The 26329-nt window shown below is 41.5% G+C and overlaps 1 protein-coding gene and 1 long non-coding RNA gene across 3 annotated transcripts in view; one reads left to right on the top strand and one right to left on the bottom strand.

Moving 5' to 3' along the window:
• LOC117507043 (low-density lipoprotein receptor-related protein 1-like) overlaps nt 1-26329 on the top strand; it is a 446568-nt gene that overhangs the window by 52811 nt on the left and 367428 nt on the right. For both annotated transcript variants that reach the window (XM_034166738.1, XM_034166739.1), the window contains exon 2: nt 25934-26050. In XM_034166738.1, the coding sequence (XP_034022629.1) occupies nt 25934-26050 (117 nt within the window). The remainder of the gene's footprint in view (nt 1-25933; nt 26051-26329) is intronic.
• Nucleotides 19-7981, bottom strand: LOC117507047. The gene is made up of 3 exons (XR_004559608.1): nt 7969-7981; nt 1873-1875; nt 19-231 (listed from the first exon to the last, which is right to left on the bottom strand). It is a non-coding gene; the product is annotated as an uncharacterized LOC117507047 (long non-coding RNA).

Raw genomic sequence — 26329 nt, 5'->3', positions numbered from 1 at the left:
AACCTGATCAGGAACATGTTAACATTTGCTGTATAGAGAACCTTGTAAATACAGATGTACTTCCAAAACTTACAGTGATGGAACTGAACACCAAAACCTGAAGTCCAGAAGGAAGAAGAGAACATCTCTGCTCTTCAAAATGTGAGGAAAGTGTCTCCAAAAACTCCAGCTTGAGGTCGAAGCTGTGGAGGAGACCTTCTTCTGGTTAAATGTCCAGAGAGTTCAACTCACCTTTTGTCTCTGAAAACTCACACCTGCTGCCACGCTTCTAAATAAAACAAAGGCTCTTTAAAGAGCAACTGTTTTTTATTATTTGAAAAAGTTGTTTTGTTTTAACATTAAATGAATGAATCATTAAACATGTCCATGAAGTCAAAGTTAAGTCAAAAATACAGTTGCACAGGTAGAAGAAGCTCCGCCCCTATTGTGCATAATTTCAAAGCATTCACAATCACTAGAATAGTCAAATTCATATTTTAGTAATTACTCTTTCTGATTACATTAAAAGCAATCACATAGTCATCAAGGATGTAATAAAATGTTGAAATGGCTAAATTAAAAAATGATTTCATCATGAAATTTATGTCACATTGATAAATCCTAACTAACAGACATACTGCGATCCAAGGTTCAGTGACAAAGGGTGACACTCGAATATGTTGCTTTGGAATATCTGACGTAAAATATACAGCAAAGATGATGTTTTTCGTAAAACATGAGAACCCTGTTTGTCATATATTGGTTTGAATATTCTATTCATTCTTGTAAGAGGGTTTGTATCATAGCTGTGACTGCTTTGCCTTGTAAATAACATCCCATCCTGTCCCACTCCTGTAAAGATGACTCCCAATCCCATCCCGCTCCCTCTCAAAATCAGTCCCACTCCCATCCCATTCCCGTCTGTCTCGTGCCGTGATGATCAATCAGGGACTGAATATGTAGTGACGTGGAGATGTCTGGAGTTTGACTGAAGATGTGAACATGTTCTGTATCTGGTAGCAGCCTGTGAGCAGGACTTATGTCTCTTTTGTCCTTTATTTCACAATTATGACAGAGTTTTTGGAGTGAGCAGCAGCACCACAGCAAGCAGCGGAGTTTCTTTCTCTTTTTATTTTAATGAACCCCGAATCGTCTGTGGAGAATATTTTATTAATTAACTACACAGATGTATAATAAAGCAAATGGTGACTGGTTTCTAAACATAATTATGACAGAGTTTTTTGGTGGAAGAGCGAGCTGCAGCAAGTAGCGAAGTTTCTTTTACATGTGCGCGCGTGAAAGGGACAGTTGGTCCTCAAGTTGGGTCCTGCAGAGGCGTAAGGACCGCTGAAAGCAGCCGTCATCCAGACTCAGCTCCTGCAGCAAATAATGATACTCTCTGTATTGGGAGCTTTCCACAACAACTCGCTTCGTGTGATCATGTTAACTTGACTGACAACCGGAGCCGGCAAGCGGAATGGAAGCTCCTCCTATTTGATGACGCACCGGGGCGAATTTTCGCAGCAAAAGCAGAGCGACACACCAGGCGAAGGAGGCGCGTCCGTCGCCACGTGACCCCCGCAAATTTGTAGCGTCTGATCGCGCCCGGTGTGAATGCATTTTGGTTGTTTTAAATAGATGAAAATCATCATCTATTTTTGGCATTCCCGCTCCTGTCCGCTCCCGTTCATTTTTATTCCCGTCCCATCCCAATCACGGGATTGATAAAATTTTGACTCCCATCCCGCGGGAATCCCACAGGAATCACGTGACCCACGGGAATTCCTGAAAAATGTCATCCTCTAGTCCGGAGCACAAACGTGTTGAGGCGGTTTTGCAGGCAAGAGAATGAAGCTACTCCAGTTAGCTGTGTAGGCTAACACTTACCGACACGACCTCTCCCACTCGCCTCGCCTTTTCTTCTCCACTGGGAACTGAAAAAAAAGCTTTTTGCGACTGCTTTGGTGATTGCAGCTGAAACAAAACAGTACACCATTTATCTGTGTGAAGTTATGCTGTGTATATATTGGGCAACGGAGCAGAGGTCCCCCTAAGTGGTCAACTCCCGCGATATCACACAGTGTTCAAGTGAGACTGTGGTACTCTATAGTGTTTCAGAAGGTTATAAATTTCAAAATTTCCCAGGGGAAGTGGGGGGGGGGGGGGGATTCCCCTGGACCTCAGTTCTACTCACACCTGTAGTGCGCACTGTGCGGCTATGGCACACTAAGTTCTTCCCTATGCTGTGACAAAGTCCTAGTGACAACCCTGTATCCATTACCCAATAATCATTTAATTTATCCACAACTCTCTGGTATGAGCTCTGTCCCTCTGAGGTTGTTCAAATCACACACAGATCAGTTTTTATTCCCAGAGGGGGATGATGCCATGGCAATTTCCATCCATCCCAAAAATGGTACAAGCATTCTGAAATCATCTCCTCTCACACATTTAGGAGGAATTCCGTTAAACTTCATACAAGTCCTTGTCATAAGTTGGTAATACGCAAATTTCATATTGTTCAAATTGTGCTATTTTACAAGTTATGGCCCTTGATTCACAATGCTAAACTCTGTCAGTTTCATGAGTGGGTGCCTTCATTCTCAAAATCAACTCCTCTCACACTTTTAGCAGGAATTTCATGTAACTTGGTTCAAGTCCGTGTTATAGGTTGATAATACACAGATTTGTAATATTGTACAAGATTGATAGATTTTGGCAGAGTTATGGCCCTTGATTAACAAAACTAGACACTGCCATGTTTATGAATTGGTGCCTGCATTTTGAAATTAACTCCTTTTACATTTTTAAGAGGAATTTTGGGAAACTTGGTATGTTATCAGAATGTAGCAAGCACTTGTACCAAAGCAGCATTTGCCAGTGGGAGATATTGTGCTCTCAGAGCACTGTTGTTTCCCTTGTGGCCCTGCACATGTGTGACAATACTCCTGTTAAATACTTTGCTTGCAGACGTGAATCACTTTAAAGTAATTTTCAGATGAAGACATCGTAATCATGGAAATATTATTAAATTGTTTTTGTTGTTTGACCCTTAAGAAGGCCAAATGTATTCAGTTCTTGATCAGCGTGTTTTTCAGTGTTTCAGACATTTTCCACAATTCTGTGCTGCTAATTAAATGGTTTGCATTTATATCAAAGCTCAAAGCACAAATAATGCCTCACATTCACCCCCATGTGAGACTGCTGCCGTACAAGGTACTCACTACATACTAGGAGCAACTAGGGGATTAAGGACCTTGCCCAAGGGCCCTTAGTGATTTTCAGGGCAGGCTGGGATTTGAACTGAGGATCCTCTGGTCTCAAGCCCAATGCTTTAACTACTAGACCATCACCTCCCCTCAATTGTTGTTTACAAGCAATCATTTGTTGAGAATATAATTTGGATGAATAAATTCTTGGAACCATGATTGTTATATGTGTGGATAGTTCTACCTAGCTCAGTCACTGATCCAGCTTTTGTGATTAACAAAATTAAAAAATATTCAAAACTTTTCTGTTCCATTAAAATAATTTTATTTCTTGATATTGTAATGATAATTGAATAATTACTGATAATAAAATGTAAAACGTCTTTCTGAAAAATATATGATCATAGTTTATTCTTGACAATGGTGTCTCAAGAATGGTGTGTCTGTGTACATATTACTAAAATGTGGTGTCACTGAAGGTTGGCACCTCTGATCTTGATAATTGGAGTTACATTTCCCAGCCCAGCCCTACTGTTGACAGATTTAAGTGTAACCATATAACTATTTTTTCATTGGTTTCTGATGTGTTGCTCTCTTATTCCATAATGATATTTAGTGATTGTATGAATCAAACTTTCTATGTGCCAGTGTTCCCGATGGTGATTCTCAGAAAACAAGCATTCCACATGATTCATGTTGTCTTGCTTTTGAATAAACTTGTATTTCCTAGATATTTGAAAAACATGACAAAGCTGTTTAATGTCCCACAGTACTAGTATCTGGGATAACTGGATCATCTTCTCTCCTTGAGAATTTCTCCTAGTGTTTCATTGCTTTGGGTACACATTATCTCAAGTAGACTAAACTTGATGCTTTTCTCAGAACACAATGTAAATGTTTTGAATAACTTCATTTATACTTATTTCTGCCAGCACATCCATCTGGTGCTTTTGTGGGGACTGCCATCTAGTATTTGAAATTATTACGTAACAGTGCTTATTTGTCTACTGATTTTTACACAGTGTAAGAGGATGGGTCTGAGCTCAAATCAAAACTGTGTGAGTTGTATAAAGCATTAGTGGAAAAGGAGAAATTTCTTCTCTGCTGCTTAGCCCACTGAAACATTACACTATGTAACACAATTTTTGTTCCTGGCTTCTAAGTGTTATATTTCAACTGCTTATGTCTAAAGTCTATGGAAAAATGACTACATTCAGCACAAACTTTGATTTTATTATTTTTTTTTTTTACGTTCTAGAAAGTTCTAAAAGTGTCTATCTCAGCTTTCAGTGCTTACCAGTCGAGTGAGTATAAAAGAACTTGTGGAGAGCTGGACATGTCCCAACTTGTCCTCTAAGACTCCGAAACAGAGGTGTTCCTTTGTCTCGCTTCATCAGCGAATCGGTCGTGACGCGCGAAGCCTCCGCGCGGCTTTCCATGACAAAATCTCTTGTTAAAAGTGAAATCTGCCGGAAAATGGCTGATGTCCAGCTCTTGTGATAACCAGAGAAAGAGCACACGACAGTCTCGTATCCACAGAGCCATCAGCTTAGAAATGATCCAGTGGTTTGTGCCGCGACGTCGCAGCTCGCAGCGCGGTGCACCGACCGTCTTTAAAGGGGTCCTTAAACATGTAGTTAAAGTCCTTATTCTCTGTGAAGCCCATAAAATTTTCACTGAAAGCCAGATAAATTTTTCGAATGGTTTACAGGTGCCAGTCTCTAACAGCTTCTGAAAAAATTCTGATGGAAAAAAAGTCCTTTTCATTCCGCCATTTCCAGACAATGAAAATCCGACGAGGGGGCAGGACCACTCCTTCCACAAGGCGTGCTCACAGGCGAATGACGTCACTGACAGGCGTGGAAAAACTCGCGCATGCGCACGAGGGTTCAAGCATGTCTGACGTAAAAACATATGAATGAAATCCATATAGTTTTTGAAAAAAATAAAAAGGTACGATACTTTATGGACAGACCTCGTATGCTGGTTCTTCCAGTTGTGAATCTAAAACAGCCACTTGGCATTATTTCTTCCTACTTACATACTGTATTGGATATCAGAATTTTCAAGAACCCTAATCACCTTCCTCCTGGGATGGGAGTTAAAATGTGTCAGACAAGGTCTGCATGTCTCGTACCTCTCAGGTCGTGGTTCATTTATGTGTGTGACGAACTGTTGAAATTTCTGAGACTTTTCTCAAAGATTAACAGCAGTGGCCTATTCTAAACCCATGGGCTTTATCCTTTGGGTTGCAAAAAGTCACAGAACATGGGAAAGTAAATCATTGTTTGTATTATGATATACACTATTTTAATACGACTGAAATATATGGTAAAAGGTCAAGAAATATCATCTAAATGTTTGAGTTGTTCTGGATAATGGGCAAGCACTTGGACGGTTTTGCGAATATTTTAACATTCAGTAATAAACTGATTTTTTTTCTTAAATTTGGACAAATGTGTATGTGAAAAATGGACAAACAAACAAATCATCGGAAAAGGGACACAGTGTATTAGTAAAAGCTGAGATGTTCCAGAAACTTGGATCATCTAGGATGATCAAGAATGATCTGTTTTGCTAGCATGTAGTCTCAGAAAGTTCTTTGAAGCTGCACTGTAAGTTGTAAAGCAAGAATGGTGCTGTATGTCCAGTACGTATATTGCAAAAGAGTATTGAATGAAGGGCTGGATGTTGCTGCTGATCAAGAAAACACAGGTCTTGCTGTTTTTTACACGTCTGCATCCACTGGGAGGGTAGCTGTCTGGGTCAGCATACGTACTCATTATTGAAGTGTGTATTCTGTAGTGTCATAACTGCCCCTTAGCATGTGTGTCGACAGTACTTTAAAGTCCACCTTTATCTCAAGCGTTGTTGAGTGGTGTGTGATGAGACGGCAGTCTCTGTGTCTGCTGGAGCTCTGCTGTGCCCTGGTTGATCTCAGAAGGCAGGCCTCCAGCTTATTTATAGCACCACTGTGGGTGCTGCAGGAAACGGGGCTGGTGGCTGGGGGAGAGGCCTGTATTTGCCTTAAGAGAGGGCACTTCCTCCTCCCCAGACTGAGCAAGACCAGAAAACAGTGGTGGGGAAGAGAGCAACAGTTTTGTAGTCTCGCCCAAATGGCGATGACCTAACACATTTTCACACAGCCTCCACTTTGGTAAACACACAGGCACCTCATTGATACCATGTGTGACATTCCTTCATCCCATCTCAGGATCAGACGTGAGAGCTCTGCCCCCATACGACTTCTAGTTCACAGTCTCTCCATTTGCTGTCATTTCCACTTTTATGCACTGTTGTCTTGTGTCATCATTTTCTTGTTTCTCTGTAGGCATCATTCTCTTCTTCTCTTTGTTGCCTTGTCAAACAAGACAACTATAACAACTGAAAACAAACACCAAGGGATTGTAGATGTTACTGGAATGTTGCTTAAGGGATGAATGCCATCTTTCAAAGTTTTGACTTTCCTTCACTTTTTTCTCAAGGATATTTTGATACTTAGCACCATTTATTGATTGAAACCACCAACCCTATGGTTGTCAAACAGCATACTTTTCCAACACAGTAACAGTAATTGGCGTTTTTGTAGGCCTTGAAGACATTTTTCAACTCATTCAGTTGTCTTCCTTAGTCGTTTCGATGAGTGGCAAAATGTAAGAAGTCCAGTTGCTGGAATCTTTCAGATGTCTCTTACCTGGGTGACTGAGAACCTTGATGGACAAACTTGCTTTATTGATGATATCTGTGAGTGCATGGACAGTATTTCGTGATGCACAAATGGCACTTTTCCACTGCATAATTCCTACTTATCTGGACTCTACCAACTTTCCTCAACTTTCCATTGGCCATACCTTGTACCTGGTGCCTGGTCCTGTTTTTGGGATCGATTCCATAGGGATTCCAAGGAATTTGAAGCAGTATAAAAAACATGAAACGAACAGGGCTGGACTGGGACAAAAATTCGGCCCTGGACTTTATGGTTCAAACTAGCCCACCACTGCAAATTGCATGCAGCTATTGTGCCAGTTTGCCCCCTGTTGAAGTACATATATACACAAGCCCTTTATAACACTACTATACTGAACAATAAATGGTAAATGGACTGCATTTATATAGCGCTTTTCCATCTGCATCAGACACTGAAAGCGCTTTACAAATAATGCCTCACATTCACCCCAATGTGAGGGTGCTACCATATAAGGTGCTCACTGCCCACCGGGAGCAATAGGGGATTAAAGACCTTTCCCAAGGGCCCTTATTGATTTTCCGGTCAGACTGGGATTTGAACCGAGGATCTTCTGGTCTCAAGCCCAATGCCTTAACCACTAGACCATCACCTCCCCAATGTCCCTTTATATTTTGGAGCCTTGAATAAAATAAACGATGACTACACAGTATATTGCTCACTTGCTCTTAAGAAGGATACTGGAGAAAGGTTTTAAATTCAAGAGTGTTTTTTTATAACTCACTCACTCATAGGCGGTGAAACCATCGTGGTATTGGCAGACTGGCAGCAAGGTACTGGAGGTCACATCACACAAACAGAGGGCCCTGTGAAATACAGACAACAAAACATGCATGCCTTATTTAAGTGATTACTGAACAATATTCTTGCAAGTTTTGAAGTCTCGACTAAAATAAATGTATAATAGATAGCCAAGAAAAGAGGATATCAAGTGTATTGCACCTGCTATCATCACTACCATCACTAATCTCCTGCTCCTGTACCACCTCCATGGCACTGGGAGCCTCACTGTCACTTTCACTGTCTGAATTCAACACCACCTGCTGCTGCTGAGAGGTACCCACAGGCGCCCCTGCCAGGATGGCCTGCGCAGCAAACATCTCTGAAATTTTTCTGCTCTTAGCAGCATCAGTTGTGAGACCTTTTTTTTCCCTTTTCTCTCAATTTTTGTGCACTGCCTTTCTGTTTTTTCTCCATTTTGCAGCTGAGCTCTATGGGCTGGTGCATGTCTTTTCCTGGGCTAGAAGACTTATGGCAAGATGCAGCAAAAAAAAACAGTCACCCATCGGCCCATTATTGATCGGCCCACCAGAAAAAATCCAGGTACTCCCAATGGCCAAACCACCTATGGATGTGAAAATATTGCAGTTTAGTCATTCATTAGAGAGAATTGTCATTATCAATGCATCATTGTTGCTGGGTGACAAAAAAACTGTCTGGACAAACCTGACATTTTAAAAATATTAGGCAAGTTGCTCTGTCTGTACTGTACTATAATGCAAAAGCTAAACTGTTTGCTCATTACTGTGTTGTGCTCTTCTTCTTTTGTTTGTTGTGTTGAAGATGACATCATGACAGTCTCACATGGTGTTGCTATGACAACTTAGGGGCACTAGCTACTAGCAATGGAAAAGGAAGCATAACGCCTATAAAGTGGCGCTAATAGCCTAATTTTAGCATGAGCTGAACGCCTCTATTGTTAGCATTAGAATTTAGAATTTGCTTAATGAAATACAGTTTTGCTGAGAAAGATCTTGCTGCACATTTTCAGGTAATTGTACATGTTGCTGAAAAATGACAACCTAACTGTGTGGTTTTTGAGTTTTTTGCTGAACAGATACATTTAGGGCTCAGAGAATTAAGTTATAGTGTTTTGTTCACGTATGTCTGAGCATACTGTCTCTGTCAGTTGTGGTATAATGTTAGTGTGTCGTTACTTAGCAAGCAGAATTTTAACACCACAAGAGCCATATCTCTGCATTATTTTTTGCTAAATGTAATATTTTGAAACATACTGTACCTACTTTAGTGTTTTCAGCTGGGATTATCCTCCAGGTTTGGCCTTAGAAGTTACTGTGCATGTTTTATTACTTCTTTCTGACATGGGTGGGAGAGAAAAAGCCAACTTTATCTGTAACCACCGCTGTACCATTATATACACAGGCTGTATATAATGGTACGGTGGTACTTCTTGTCTTGACCTCCTTCACCTTCAGCTTGCTAACCTCCTGACCTACTTTCTCTCCTCCCTGGTAGATTTGTGTCGACTGCATTTTGTGTTTGAGTCTGAGAAGGGTTTGTCAAATAAAAGCATGTCAGCGTCTAAATAAACAGCACACAGACACACTGAACTTACCAACCTTGTTGTTGTAGATTCGTCTAAACAGACATGCACACATGCACCAAAGAAGCAAGAAGATGAGCAAAGAGAAAGCCTGGTTGCATTTCATGAATAATTCAAAACCTTGTGACTTCTGAGAAGGAGAAAGATAGCCCTTTGCACACACATGCACACACACTGACAGCAGTGGTACGGAGAGGAGGATAAGTGGGGAATGTGTGCAGCAGTGTGTCAGTTTGAATGCATGGTATTTAGACTGAGCACCATTTTAAAATTCCTTTCATCCCAATGTAAATACATCCATCCTGTTTATCCTGCTTCACCCTATCATTCATCCTCTTTTATTGCACATGGCTGCTGTCTGAATTTTGGTGATGTGTGCATATGTAATCCAAAGTTACTCTTACGTCATTTTCAGGTGGCCACCGCAGAACTGGGTTGGGGCACTTATACATAATTTCTCAATTGAGAAATTATCATAAAGCATTTTATTTCAAAATTTAAGGTTCTCTGTTCAGTAGATAAAGAAAAAACAGACATTACTTAAGTACTTGTTAACATGTTCTCTCTGTATATCCAGTCAATAAATGTGGTGTAACGGAACATAGCTAATTCTTACGGACTGCTTCCCCATGTTTTGGCACATGTGTGAACCGCGGATTAATTGCAGAGTTTCCATAAGTATAATTTTGTGTCATATTAACTGTTTTTAAAGTGATGCTTGCATTAATTTCAATGCAGTCATTGTAAAGTCACTATTTGGAGGTTAATGCAGCTGTGTGTATGTGAGCTGTGCAGTCATGAACACAGCCTGTTAAAAACAGCCTGATGCTCCGCTTGCTGCATGCTCAGCACATTTCTCAATTCAAAATTCAACATAATCTTTCAAAAATTAAAAGAGTTGAGGTTGAAGTGTCCTTCGTCTCTTCGGGCCCCTTCACACATAGCACGAAAGATGCAGAAACCGGAAGAAAATCCATGAACTAAACACGAAATGGGGAATCATGAAACATTCCACCTGCAGTCGTGAGGGATGCATGGTTGCACAGGCGTGCATGATACACCGGCGACAGTTTCATGCACACTCGTGCACAAACACAGTGCAAGCAGCTGGAACGTGTTGCACCACATTGCGCCTCTGTTGTGGAGAAAAAAAAAACAGCTGGAACATGTTGGACCACACCACGCCTCTGCTATGGAGGAAAAAAAAACATGCACCATAAAAAAACACCGCAATTTATTGAATCTCTGTCGAGTGGACAACACAAGTATGAACCGTCTGTTCCTCTGTAGGTGACCCATGGTCATAGACCTACATTCATGACATGAATGAAGCAGTGGTCTCTTATCATGTCTACAGCTACTGGCCTGGCCTGTCCAGTCGGCCCCACGCGCGTGTCCAGCTGAGGAGTTGATGCGTTGCCACAGTGATAAATAAGGTTGTTGTTCCACTAAATATGGCAGCGAAACTGTAAATCAGAGATCACTGATGCAAGAGGCATGATGTCAATATTCATGAAAACAATGCCACGTACGAGAACCAAACCCAGGGTATTTCCACTAATGTGTGTTGAGTCCTGAATGCATTGCTGAAATCCTAATGCATCCACAATTTCCATAAATGATTTGCAGAGAGGACCAGAAGGCTTATTTATATGAATGTTGAAGTCACCAATAATCAGAATGTTATCTGCGTTCGTTGAGAAGTTAGAGATGAACACACCAAATTCATCTAAGAATTCAGAGTATGGGCGAGGGGGCCTATATACAGTGACAAAATAATATGGCTGATTTTTATTCTTCTGACCTTGGCAATAAGTAGCATTGTGGGCAGAGCGGAGAATCAGATGCTCAAATGAGTTATATTTGTGACCCCCAACAGCTAAGAAGCTACCTTAGATTTACAAATAAGAGCAACACCCCCGCCTTGCTTCACATCACGAGGGACATACTAAATGTGTATGCTGGTGGGAAAGCCTCATTTAAGGGGAGGACAGCTGTATGTTTAAGCCAGGTTTCACATAACTCAGTCATATCTACGTGATAATCCATAATTAGATCATTAGTCAAAAATGATTTTGAGGACACTGATCTTATCTTAATGAGACCCAGTCTAAGGACCTCAGTGGGGTTGACAGTTGGACTGTTTGGATTTAGTGGTGGTTCCAGAGTATTATATATAATATGCTTGGAAGTAGGTTTAGGTTTGAGACATTCCACGCAGGTTGTAGGTAGCAGACACAAAATATTTGATATTGTTGGAACAGCCAAGAGGCCATCCTCAATTTCAACGTCATCTAATGTAGTAAGGGGTATTGTTTGCAAAGCATATCCCTCTATGATTTTTATGGACATGTCTGTGGAAATAGGCCACAGTCTCAAGTTGATCAATTTCTCTCCCTGGCAGATAAACTGCACGATCACCATCGTGGATTTGCTGCACTAATTTCCCTGCTAAGCTAATGGATTCCACACCCACATTTGTTATAAACCTTGCAGGGTCTTTAATCACCTGCTCCATGGCCTGCTGTAAAACCCTCCCTTTCCTTCTAAACACGGTACGTGTTCCCCCAGCTGTGACATCCAGAACCAGAGATTTCAACAGCTGCTGCTGTCGGTGGCCATGCCCCCTGTCCATTCAGCGCACAGACCAGCGTGTCACTCTCTGTTTCTGTGTTACGTGATCATTTGTTTTAGTTATTTGTTATGTACTTGTGTATGTAGTTATTGTAGTACTTATTGATATACCTATCCTGGCTGTGGTCTCTGTGTTGTTAATGTGACATGTCATATGCACTGAGCCGTCAGCTGTCAGTGAGTCTCTGTCTGGTGATAAACTGGGAGACGCCTCACCATGCTGTGTGCGCTCAGATATGGTTGGCCAGTACCCATCTGTACATGCATATCAGCATTTCATGCAAGTGTGCATGAAGCACATGCACACCACATATGTTGGGGGGGCAGGACACATGTGATACACATGCACGCCATGTGTGTTGGGGGGAGCCGACAGACTGGCACGCCACATGTGTGTTGCTTTGCAATGCCACACTCGTGGGGGCACTTACACAAATTTAACATCCAGCTCGAAAGTGATCGCCTGCTCACTATTTTTGAGCTAACAGCATGAATGGCCACACATTTTCTAAGTGTCCATCAAGCATTGTTGGATGTTCGTGTGTGTCACCTGGAATTTGCTCTCACAGGGCACTCTCTGTCTTTCAGCTGCTGGTGTGCATGAATAGTTGTAGCGACAGGTGTACGAGGCGTTAGAGGCGGCTCCAATTTTTCATGAATGGCATGTAATTCCTCTTTTGTGTGCTAGTCGGCTTCAATTGTGTTATGTGCGAAGGGGCCCTTCATTGTGCAGCCATGAGCCCACTGAACCGAGCATTACACTGGAAAAGCACTCTGGAAAGCAATGAGTCTTCCCAATTTTTTCAGAGAGCCTGCTCTGCAGGACCCCTGACCTGATTGTATTTGGATCAGAGGGTAGAACAAATGAATTTATCCCAAAAGGGTTATAAATAAAGTTATTGGTTGCCTCTCACCAGACAGTGTGGACATCCTCAACTTTTTGAAAAAGAGTTTGAAGTTATAAACTTCGATCAGCTTTACTCCATGAGAAAAGCTCGGGAGATTTTTGTTGTTGTTGTTTTTTAATATTATGTAAAAACTTTTCTGGGGCCTATCCCAGCAGTCACAGAGTGTGAGGCAGGGTACACCCATGACAGGATGCCAGTCTGTCACAACGACTTTTAATTGTAAATTATAGTATTGTGTATTTCTGTCAAATATTTGGTTCTGACTTAAATTCTGCATTGATAAATTCCACTGCCTACATCAGCTGGCAGCAGAATGTAATAAAGATGTTCTGCCAACACGTATACTGATCATATAAATGTGCACATGTCCCATTGATGATTTTAAAACCGCAAAACAGTGAATATGTCACTGAACAACAAGGGGTACAGTGAATTATTTATGCCAAGCATCATTAAAATATTTCTGCCTGAACCTTTACTTCGGGCAAAGCCCAGTGTTGACACCAGCCCAAGACCGAGGCAACAGAAAATTTTTATTTGAACCTTCATTCTCCTGCAAAGGTAACAGCATCGTCATCTGTCGGGATGAGCTCATGACTCCATAAGCTCTTCCCAGGCATCTCTCAAGCTCGGACTTCGAGACATGAATGTCACTGATGAGATAAGAGAATACAGATGAAATTTGCAATTCTGTTGGGGAAGTGTCGTGACACGGACCCACAACAGGGGGCGTTAATGAAGGGACAATGGAATAGCCAAAAAGTAACAATTTAATGTTGTGAAGGTGCACAACGTGATACAGACAGATACAAATATGTGTTATATCAATCCAACAAAAGGTGACGTGTGGCAGGCTCGAAGATAGGAGACGTCCGGTGAGAGAGAAGCCGGAACCCACACAAGCCTCACCACCAACGGACCTGAAGAACACCGGAGCCGCCAAGCCCTGCGCCCCAGGTGGCCACTGTCTTCAGCAGTCAGACCCGGTACTGCTGGCAGAAAACAGAAACAGTTCTGGATGAGTGTGAGTCCGCACACTCAGTAATCCCACAGTCTGTGTTCAGTTAAGGAGGGAGAACCTCCACCTCCAATCACACACTCGTGCAGCTCCTGAATTAACCACTTATCTGAGTGGGGTGTGAGGCGAAGCCGTCGCATTCCACACCAAACGCCAACTCCGCAGATAAGGCACACCACAGGAAAACGGCTGCAAAAAGAGATCAGACTAATACTCAAAGTTTAAGTCAGCAGAGAAAATTACCTGTATGGTAGACGATTTCTCGGCGAGGAGGTGGAGTTGCAGTCCGGTCTTTATAGTGGTGGTGATGGGTGACAGCTGGTGTTGATTGATGACAGCTGTCACCTCCAGCGGCTCCGACGCCCTCTCGTGCTTGGAGCCCGCACTCCAAGCAGGGCGCCATCTGGTGGTGGTGGGCCAGCAGTACCTCCTCTTCAGCGGCCCACACAACAAATTCCAGCTAATACTTAAAGGAGCACGGTTTGAAAAAAATAAATGCCTGCCTTTTAATCACGGAAATTCAATGCCCACATTCCTTGAATTGGCGAGTGCCAATACTGAACTTCATTTCGTATTCATACTGGGTACGCTGTTACTGGGCATGTCCGGACTGCTCTGTTCAGTATATGCGAGGAGTTTTTAATAGAAATGCATTGTGATCGGACAGGACATTTTGTCCGATGTAAGCTTCTTCTTTGTCTTTCGGCTGTTCCCGTTAGGGGTCGCCACAGCAGATCAGTCGTTTCAATCTCACCCTGTCCTCTGTATCTTCCTCTGTCACACCAACCACCTGCATGTCCTCTCTCAGCACATCCGTGAACCTCCTCTTTGGTCTCCCTCTTCTCCTCCTGCCTGGTGGCTCCATCCTCAGCATCCTTCTCCCTATATACACTGGGTCCCTCCTCTGCACATGTCCAAACCATCTCAATCTCGCCTCTGACTTTGTCTCCAAACCGTCCCACCTGAGCTGTCTCTCTGATATGTTCATTCCTAATCTTGTCCATTCTTGTCACTCCCAAAGAGAATCTCAACATCTTCAGCTCTGCCACCTCCAGCTCTGCCTCCTGTCTTTTTGTTAGTGCCACTGTCTCTAAACCATACAACTGTTTTGTAAACTTTCCCCTTCACCCTTGCTGATATTCTTCGGTCACAAATCACTCCTGCCACCTTTCTCCACCCACTCCACCCTGCCTGCACTCTCTTCTTCACCTCTCTACCACACTCTCCATTACTTTGAACAGTTGACCCCAAATATTTAAACTCATCTACTTTCACCACTTCTACTCCTTGTAACTGTACTATTCCACTGGGCTCCCTCTCATTCACACACATGTACTCAGTCTTGCTTCTTCTGACTTTCATTCCCCTTCTCTCCAAAGCATATCTCCACTTCTCCAGACTAGACTCAACTTGCTCTCTACTCTCACTACAGATCACAATGTCATCTGCAAACATCATAGTCCATGCGGACTCCTGTCTGATCTCATCCGTCAACCTGTCCATCACCACTGCAAACAAGAAAGGACTCAGAGCTGATCCTTGGTGTAATCCCACCTCCACCTTGAATGAGTCTGTCATTCCGACTGCGCATCTCACCGCTATAACACTATTCTTGTACATGTCCTGCACTACCCTAACATACTTCTCTGCCACTCCAGACTTCCTCATACAATACCACAACTCTTCTCTTGGCACCCTATCATAAGCTTTTTCTAAGTCCACAAACACACAATGTAACTCTTTCTGTCCTCTGTACTTTTCCAACAGTATTTCTAGAGCAAACATTGCATCTGTAGTGCTCTTTCTTGGCATGAAACCATATTGCTGCTCACAGATCTTCACCTGTTTTCTAAGCCTAGCTTCTACTACTCTTTCCCATAACTTCATGCTGTGGCTGATCAGCTTTATGCCTCTGTAGTTACTGCAGCTATGCACATCACCCTTGTTCTTGAAAATAGGAACCAGCACACTTCGTCTCCACTCCTCAGGCATGGTCTCACTTTCCAAGATTTTATTAAACAATCTGGTTAGAAACTCTACTGCCATCTCTCCTAGACATTTCCATGCCTCCACTGGAATGTCATCTGGACCGACTGCCTTTCCACTCTTCATCCTCTTCATAGCAGCCCTCACTTCTGCCTTGCTAATCTCTTGTACTTCCTGATTTACTCTCACCACATCATCCAGCCTTTTCTCTCGCTCATTTTCTTTATTCATCAACTCTGCAAAATATTCCCTCCACCTTCTCAGCACACACTCCTCACTTGTCAGCACATTACCATGTGCATCTTTTACCACCCTAACCTGCTGCACATCCTTTCCAGCTCTGTCCCTTTGTCTGGCCAATCGGTACAAGTCCTTTTCTCCTTCCTTACTATTCAGCTTCTTGTACAGCTCGCAATATGCCTTTTCCTTTGCTTTTGCCACTTCTCTTTTCGCCTTACGCCGCATCTCCTTGTACTCCTGTCTACTTTCGTCATCTCTCCGACTATCCCAAAACTTTTTCGCCAACCTCTTTCTCCTTATGCTTTCCTGGACCTCTTCATTCCACCGCCAAGTCTCCTTGTCTTCCTTCCACTGTCCAGATGTCATACCCAGTACTGTCCTAGCTGTCTCCCTCACCACATCTGCAGTACTTTTCCAGTTGTCCAAAATTGCTTCCCCTCCAACCAGTGCTTCTCTCACCTGCTCGCTAAATTTCACACAACAGTCTTCCTCCTTCAGCTTCCACCATCTGATCCTTTGTTGAACTCTCACTCTCTTCTTTACCTCTAAAGTCATCCTACAAACAACCATCCTGTGCTGTCTAGTGACACTCTCTCCTGCTACCACCTTACAGTCTGTGATTTCTTTTAGCTTGCATCTCCTATAAAGAATGTAGTCCACCTGTGTGCACCTTCCTCCACTCTTATATGTTACCCTGTGCTCCTCCCTTTTCTTAAAGTAGGTATTCACCACAGCCATTTCCATCCTTTTTGCAAAATCAACTACCATCTGTCCTTCCCCATTCCTATCCTTGATACCATATCTACCCATTACTTCCTCATCACCTCTGTTCCCTTCACCAACATGCCCATTGAAGTCTGCTCCTATCACCACTCTTTCATGCTTGGGCACACTCTCCACCACCTCATCTAACACACTCCAGAAATCTTCTTTCTCCTTCATCTCACAGCCAACCTGTGGGGCATATGCACTGATGATATTCATCATCACCCCTTCAATTTCCAACTTCACACTCATCACCCTGTCAGACACTCGCTTAACCTCCAACACACTTTTACCATAGTCTTCCTTTAAAATGACCCCAACACCATTTCTCTTCCTGTCCTCACCATGGTACAACAACTTGTACCCACCGCCGATGCTCCTGCTCTTACTTCCCTTCCACTTGGTCTCTTGCACACACAATATGTCTACCTTTCTCCTCTCCATCATATCAGCCAGCTCTCTCCCTTTACCAGTCATACTACCAACATTCAAAGTCCCCACTCTCATTTCCACCCTTCTAGTTTTCTTCTTCTCCCACTGTTCGTGGCAACGTTTTCCTCCTCTTCTTCGTCGTCTTCGCCCAGCAGTAGCCCAATTTCCACCGGCACCCTGTTGGGCAATAGCACCGGTGGCGGACGTTGTTAACCCGGGCCGTGACCGATCCGGTATGGGAATTTGATTCTGAGTCTGCATAGTTCGGTTGGCTTGTTTTACGCCGGATGCCCTTCCTGACGCAACCCTCCTCATTTATCCGGGTTTGGGACCGGCACTCAGAATGTACTGGCTGCACACCCCATGTGGCTGAGTTATTTTGTCCGATGTAAGCAAAAATCTGTTATACACAATGTCATATTATAGGATTATTAACTGAGCACGAGGTCTGTATGGGGAAATATCAGACCGAGTTGTTGGCAGTACGGACCTCACTATGCTTGGTCTGTGCAATAAACACCAAGGTCAATTTTTTTTCTCGTACAGACCGAGCAAGCAAGGTTAATAATTTGTTTATTATATGGCTATTGTTTATATAAACATGCGACCTTCTGGTATCACCCGAATATAAAAGCTGCTGATGGTGTTGGGCTCGTAGTCAGACCCGTTTGCTATCTTCAGCTCCATGAAGACCTTGCTAACAGATGGTCCGGTCATTAGCTGGTAAGCTTTCAATCTGTGTGTTTTTTCCAATGCTGTTTAGATGTTTATGAAGTATGTTCATGTCCGACTTGGTTTTTCTAATCGTGTTTTGAGCTTTCTGGTTTGTAACGACTTGACTGTTCAGAGCTGTGTTTTCATCTTGTTGGTCTTCAGTTTGCATGTCCACTTCAAGTTTCTGTGTAGGCTCTCAGTTGTCCACGTGGTTTCCATAATAGAGAAGCTTGAATCTTCGACTGGGCTGGGTTGCTTGACGCGAGGACGTTTCGCTTCAAATCGCAGAAGCTTCCTCAGCTAAAATTCTTGCTCTGGTGGTCTGACTTCTGTCTTGACTCTTGTAGAGAAGAATAATCAAGAAGTCACAAAAGCTGGAGTTTTAAACCTAACCAGACCCCTCCTGCCGAGAGGCAGACTGTCCACGTCAAGCTCGTTTGCTGTTAATTCCACCATTTTCTTTGTTCGCTGTTTGTTTTGTTTTATTTCGTGCTGTGACAATTGTAAGGATGGTGTTAGCACACATCTAAAACACCATCCCCGCAGACCTGGACAGCCATCAGTTTGTATACTGGGCGAAAAGATGTACAGAAGATGCTGTCTCCATTGCACTCCACACAGCTCTTGCCCACCTGGAGCAGCCAAACACATATGTCAAGAATACGTTTTGCATATTTTAGCAGTGCATTTAATACTGTAATCCCTCATAAACTGGTCCATCAACTCACCAACCTCAGACTCCCCATTCTGTTCATGGATTATGGATTTCCTGAACAGCAGACCTCAGAATGACAGTATGGGGAACTAGACATCTGGCACCATAACCATAAACACAGGCACACCGCATGGGTGTGGGCTCAGTCCAAGACTCTTCACTCTCGTCACCCAGGACTGTGTCCCCACTCACTCCTCCAACACCCTGATAAAGGTTGCTCACAACACTATGGTGGTAGGTCTTACCAGGGACAACAACAACAAGACCTGGTACAGGGAGGAGGTCAAACGTCTGACAAAGTGATGTGCAGGCAACGACCTGGTCCCCAATACCACCAGACCAAAGGAGGTCATCATTGACTTTAGGAGGACCAGGAGAGTCTCACAGACCCCACTACACATCAGGGGATAAGAGATCAAGAGGGTGGACTCAATCAGATTCCTTGACACCCACATCACCAAGGATCTGACATGGACATTACACACCCACATCCTGTTGAAAAAAAGTCCAGCAGAGGACATTCTAACTGAGGAAGCTGAAGCAGGCTGGTCTGGCTCCACAGCTACTCAGGAACTTCTACACAAGCACCATCGAGAGCATTCTGTGCCAGGGCTGCACAGTGTGGTACAGCAGCTGCACGGCAGACAAGATCTGTCCCGGATTGTGAAGACAGCACAGAGGATTGTAGGAGCTGAGCTCCTGGACTTAGACCCTGTGTATGTTGAGCACTTGCAGAGGAAAGCACAGGTCATCTGCAAGGATAACAGCCACTCGGGACATTCCCTGTTTGCTCCTCTGCCACTGGGGAATAAGTGCCGCACTACAAGAATGCAGACTAATAGGCTAAGTAACAGCTTTTTCCCCACAGCTGTAGCCTCCATCACCCCATCCCGTCTCCCTCCCACAAATACAAACATTCAATAACGAATATCAACATGCGCAATAAATAATACAGTTGTTTACATATCTAAAGTTATGCTACCTCACTAAGCATTAAGCACGTTAAAAATTATTAAGCACCTTTTTTTGGTATGTTAAGAAGGTCTGTGAAGCTGTTTGTTTTTTTTAAAAGCTGCTACTGTGTTGTTTTTTTGTGTATAGCTGTTTGGAAAATGCCAACAGGATTTCATTGCAGAAATGCAAGGACAATAAACATCTATTCTCTTCTAGTCTAGTCTAGTTGTTGTTGTTGTCCATTCGGCTGCTCTCGTTTTTGTTCGGGGTTGCCACAGCAGATACAGCCAGATCTGCACTGGTATTTGGTATGTTTTACGCCGGATGCCCTTCCTGACACAACTCCAGTGTTACGTGGAGAAACACACACAGCCACTGGTGTTCCAAAGAGGTCTCCCATCCAAGTACTTACCAGATCCTGTACTGCTCAGCTTCTGAGATCTGATGGAATCAGGCTTACACAGAGCAGACAAGTTGCTTCTAGTCTAGTCTAGTCTGGTCTAGTCTAACAAATAATGAACAGTTACGTGAAGGATGTTTTTTTTTAAAGAGAATAGACTGGGGTGTCAAGGAACCCGATTGAGTCCACCCTCTCCACATCTTCTCCGCTGATGTGTAGTGGGGACTATTCTATTCTATTCTAAAACATAATAACTGAAGAGTTATTTGAAGGGTCTGTTTTTGCCTTACATCTTACTGACAAAATATTGATCTGTTTTTACAACTGTTTTTAGTTTGGGAAGACATAATTACCTTTGCCAACAAAGTTGGAGGAGGTTATGATTTCACCCCTGCTTATTTGTTTCTAAACAGTGGAGCTCACACTTTTTCATATATCATTATGACATTTTTACTGAAGATTCATATCCCAATAAGCAAGAACTGATTAAATCTTCAAGGTCATAGGTCAAAGGGCAAAGTCAGTAAAAATCTTGGAAATGGGAAAAGTCCCTATCTTTAACGTTTATCAAATTTTCAGAAATTCATAACTGTCAAGAATAGCGTTGGGTATCGAGAACCGGTTCTTTTCAGGTATCGTTAAGAAATGATTCGATCCACCAACATTAAGAGCCTTTTTGCTTATCGATTCCCTTATCGGTCCTTCAGAGCGGCCGTTGTTTTTGAGGGTGTTTGTTGGGAAAATGATAATGTCTCTACATTGATTACAGAATCCCTGTAGGGTCTGTAATCAACCGTTTCTGCAGTGCGGCTCTTCTTTGAAGCTTAAAGCATTGAAGCATTGATCCGACCGGCTGCTTCATTGTTTCTTTGTTTTATTTCGCGTTATCTTAATTTTTCCCGGCAAAACCCCCGAAAAGCATATGTCTGTGAGTAATATTTACCTTTTTAATGTTAAACCGACCTGTTATGGTCTTCTGAAACAGTTGATAGATGTATTTTATAACTTAAAAACAGGGCCGATGTTAACACGTTAGCATGTCTGTGGCATTTTCAATGTTAAAGTTAGCATTAAGCTGTTCACATCTCAGCACATTTGTGTGTATTTGTTGTCTGTAATGGCTCAGCGTTTGTTGTCGTAAAAGAGTCATATGTATTACAAATTGTAATATTTTTAAAATTTATTTTGTTTATATATTAATAATAATAATAATAGCAACAACATTAATAGTAATAATAACTAATAATGCTACAATACGATTTTAGAGAAAGAGACAAAAAGAAGTTGATTAAAAACACAACAGAAAATATAAAACCAACTAACAATGCATATAAATAATATAGAAATAAATAACTGTTTCCTGTGAACACCTAGTGACTCTTACACCTCCACTTCATCCCTGTTTTATTTTCATGTGGGTGGTGTTGGGGGGTAATTTTTGGGTTACAGCTTTTTTTGTTATTCACCACTTTCATCCCTGAATATGTCAATCGTGAGTCACTTTTGTGCAGATTAAAGTCACTAACTGGGACTCCTGTCTTGTTGCGAGAAAGAAATGAGAATCGTCCACCGTTCTGTTCACACAGCTCCAAACGCAGCTCAGAGGTATGGAGAGACATTCATGCCAAAATGTCTGAAAGGAAATGCTTTTGACAAAACTACAGATTTTATTTATTTTTATTTATGTCCAGAGATCAATGATACAGTGACGTTTCATTTTTATTTACTTTAAGACTCAATAAAATGTTGTTGACATAGAAAACCTGTAAAGCCTACTTTTAGTACACAGAAAATACACAAGAGGTATCAATAAGCAGAATCGATAATGGCATCAATATCGATAAAATTTTATCAGTGCCCATCCCTAGTCAAGAAAGATCAAATTTCTTCCATACTCGAGATCATTATGTAGGATGGTGTCGTTTATCAACTGACAAAGTTTGATCCGGATCTGATCCAGATTACAGATTTTGTGACCATTTAAATTTAACATTGAAAACCCCATTTGATGTATACTTTGGGGCACCAGAGTTCTTTGGGGGGGCAAAAAAAACTGTAACCACTGTTAACCAACAAAAGAAGAAGGGAGAAAAAAGGAAAAAGAAAACATTGTTAATTAACATGCCAGCAGCAAAATGGATACATTTTTATTGCATAAATCTACCAGTGAGAAGACAGAGTATGGGGTAACCAAAAAAAGAAGAAAGTAGAGGACGATCTTCATTTGCTCCTCTCCACAGTGCATCCCCGCATCAGCCGCCTGTACGCGTCAAAGACCCAGACTCATTGCTTGCACTAAATAAGAGGTGAGACTTGATGAGACTGAGACTAGATGAGAGACTATATATGTATAAAAGTTGAATTATTTATGTTAAAATGTGTTAGTTATGCCAAAGACATTTAAAAACACAAATGTTTAAATGTAAAAAAAAACAAAAAAAAACAAAACAATGTTTAAAATATGACAAAAGATAAAAATAGACTAGAAAGTTTAAAACAAGTTTAAAAACATGTTTAAAATGTTTACAAAGGCTATAAAATGTGTAAATCCATAGACAGGTCCTTAAAAACACATAAACATATTTAAGATGTCTTTAACGTGCAAAAGAATAAAAAGAAACACACAAAGATGTTGAAACTGTGTGTATGTGTGTCGGTGGGGGGGGTTGCTATTCATTTGTTTTCTGAAGTGGAGCTCACTCTCCCACACTTTGAAAACCCCTGGTCTATGCCATACCTAAGTATTTGGCCTTTCAGGGACCCATAATGCAACACGCTTTTGGAATAATTCCCATCCTTTGGGTGTTATTAACAGCTGTATTAAATGGAGTTAACATTAATACTAACATTGTTTTACTATAAAAAGTCACTAGCAGATTTTTGGATGTTGGTAAACTTTATGAAAGAACTCAATGATTTTAATGGAGTCCAACTTAACTCCTTATCTATATTATAATAGCCAAGTGTGTGTGTGTGTGTGTGTGTGTGTGTGTGCGTACAAACGTGTATGGCTTTGATCATTCAAAAATTAGGGAGACCTGACATTTGCCGTTTGGTATGCTTATGTATGTCAAGGATGAACGCTGCGAAAACAGAAAGTTGATAGGAAAATATTTTTGGAGAAATTAGCAATTTTAGCTAACCAGTAATCAGTGGACATTGTGCTGCAGTGCACCATGGGAAATCGGGGTTTTGAGCTTTTAAATGTTGTTATTGTGGTTCATGTTAGTTTAACAGTGTTGTTAGTGTTATTGATTTATTGTGTTTTTGTAGTTCAGTTGGTTTAGTCACTTTAGTCACTTTAGTTAAGTGTTATATTGCTGTTACCATAAGTGAGTTAAGTCTCATTTTGGTACCATGAGTGAAAATTGTCGTGATTTTCATGTCTTCAGCCACTGTCTTTTTTTGGTCAAATTAAAAGCACCTGCTTACAGCAGCTGTACGTTCAATCACAGAGAAACTGGACAGCTGACATTCGCCATTTGGTATGCTTATGTATTTTGAGTCAAGGATGAACGGTGCCAGAATGGAACATTGATAGGGCAAATATTTTTGGAGAAGGTACAGATGTTAGGTAACAACACTGAACAATGGATGTTGCTAACTACATTATGGACTCGCACACCATTCTAGCAGGGGACGGTAAGTCATGATATTAAAAGCGCGAGTGCATTGAGTGATTTTATTAAAAGCATTAAAAAATCAAATGACAAAATAGAGGTAAAAATAAAATAATAATAACAATAATAGTGTGTAAATGACAACAAGAACCTGAGCACTAAAAATTGTTGAGGTCTAAGGTTCTAAAACAGTCTGGATTCAAAAGCCATTCCAACTTATTGTACAAGCTTTGCTTAATTTATTACCACCCATGAAAAATGTCAGCTACCTATTTATAAACACTACCCAATCTAGAGCCCGTGGATCCCCACAGACAACACCCTAATAACTCCTTAACCCTCTGGGGTCCGAGGGCATTTTTTGGACAGTTCACTCGCCTGGCATAAATGTTTTATTATTGCTGTTAACAGCTCTCCCTGCATCCCACAATCAAGTTTTATGTCTCTTTTTTCAGGACAACCCATGCTTTCAGAATATATATGTTTTTGTTGTATTTTATAAGTGTAATAAAGGTTTACAATCAAAAATAGGCAAGGAAAAAATAAAGTGAAAAATAATTTTCCACACACATTTATTCAAAACACACAGCAAACTATAATGAACAACTGTTTTGACACTTTATAAAGGTAATTTGAGGTCTTGTGTGAAAGACTGTACAACAAAAAGGTTCAAACAATAAACACAAATGCACATTTTGAACAATATATACAAAATGGTCTATACGTTTTGTTATTTTAATATGGTAAACAGTGCTTTACGCAGAGAAAGCAACAGAGTTATCCAGTAACATTCACAGGCAAACTAATGGAGCAATCCTGATAGTTACACACTCTTTGTTTGAGCACATGAGATTGTCATCAGAGGCCCTCTGTCTGCTTTCACTTTCGCTGTGCGTAATGGCGCAGGATGCATTGGAATAGTATGTACTCATTGGAGCACCCAGGAGGCTATTCAAACGGGCCAACTAGTAACATATCACTCCTGAAAACGATCTTTGGCTTTTCACGTGAGGTAAATCTGCCCTACGATTGGATTTGGAAAACCTTGTGACGGTGAACCAATTCCGATTGGACACTCACATTACACACATCATCACACAGCTTCTATGAGGAGTACAAAGATGGCTGGCTTGAAAGTCCGTGGGGTCAAGTTTCCAGCAAAAAAAAAAAAGCAAGTTTCTATCTTATGTCATTAAAAAGTTATTTATAATTTAATAAAGCTTGGTCTTAGCCGTCGTATACGACCCAGAGGGTTAATTATAATGAACTTGTCTTTTCCGCTCTGACTGCTGCACACGGCAAAAATTCAGAACGCTTGCTTTGCTTTGGAAAGCTGTAACAGCCCGATTTTTGCCTATCTGTTCACAGCTCAGCAAATGCAGGCTGAGACAGATATTATGGGTCCCTGAAAGATGTCACTGGACTCTAACAGCCATGTTTACAAGAAGTCTGCAGGGGCTTTTGTGGGTTATCCAATGTTCTCAGGACAGTTTGAATGTGTTACAGATCAGATCCCACACATCCGATCTGAAATAAAAACACAGAACTCAATAAAGCAAAAATTGTACACATGTTCAAAGTGTTGGAATATGGGTTGGGGTTTATGTGTTTGAAGTAACTTTTGTACCTTGGAAGAGGAGGCATGCACTCTGCAGAGTGCCCTTATATTTAAGGACTTCTCTAGCCCAGTCTAAAGCTACTGTTTCAGTGTTTTAATTGAGACAAGGCATTGGTGTGTAATAACGATATTTGTCATCTTGTAGCACCCACAAAAAACTTTCCCTGTAGACTTAGCTTTGCAGTTTGTGTGTCCTTGTGAATGTCATCTATGTTTATGAGGTCCTAGTATGTGAGGAGTTTGAATGCGTTCCTTGATTTGGCTCTAAGTGAATTGGACAGGGTTTTTTCTCCTCTTCCTGGAAGGTTAGATTGAAAAGTAAATGGATTATGGAGTGAATTTAACAAGCCATTCTTTGATATCCACCGGCCTTGTTGAATCAACATTGTTTGTCTGGTAAAACCAACCTGGTTATTTATATGAAACCAGTTCATTCAAATCCCTTCCAGGCATCTTTGTGTTTGAGTTTATGTAGAGCAACTCTCCAGAACCTAATTAGCAGCAGTTCAGGTCTCTTTTGGTTCTGAAAACAACTGACTAAAGTTGCTATTAGACCCCAGGAATAACCCTCACAGCCTGAAAAGAGTTTCAGTTATTTAGAAATGAAAATTAGCAAGATGTTAACTTATTTTTCTTTCTTTCTTTTTAACAGCAAAGACCTGCAGCCCGAAGCAGTTTGTGTGTAAAGACGGGACATGTATCTCTAAGGGCTGGCGCTGTGATCAGGAAAAGGACTGCCCTGATGGCTCAGATGAGGAGCCTGATGCTTGTAAGTGTTTGAATGAATTTGGAATTACTGCAGATATGATTTTGGTCTTCTGTATCACTGACTCAAAGGGTTCACATGCAAAACCCAGTAAGTACATTTTTTTAAATAGAGAAAAAGACAGTTTAAAATGGGAATTTAAAGGAAAATGCAGTAGAACATGCACAAATTTCTGTAAATAAAATGAAAATGGTATGTTCTATACACTGATAAAAGCTAAGAATCCAAGTGCGTATTGGCCTCAGCTAGAAATTTGTTGTTTTGGATTGACTGAGTTTTGCA

The sequence above is a fragment of the Thalassophryne amazonica genome, chromosome 3 (assembly GCF_902500255.1).
Source record: "Thalassophryne amazonica chromosome 3, fThaAma1.1, whole genome shotgun sequence".
In the NCBI taxonomy this organism is placed as follows: Eukaryota; Metazoa; Chordata; class Actinopteri; order Batrachoidiformes; family Batrachoididae; genus Thalassophryne; species Thalassophryne amazonica.
Note: the sequence above shows the minus strand (reverse complement) of the source record. Positions and strands in the feature narration are given on the sequence as shown.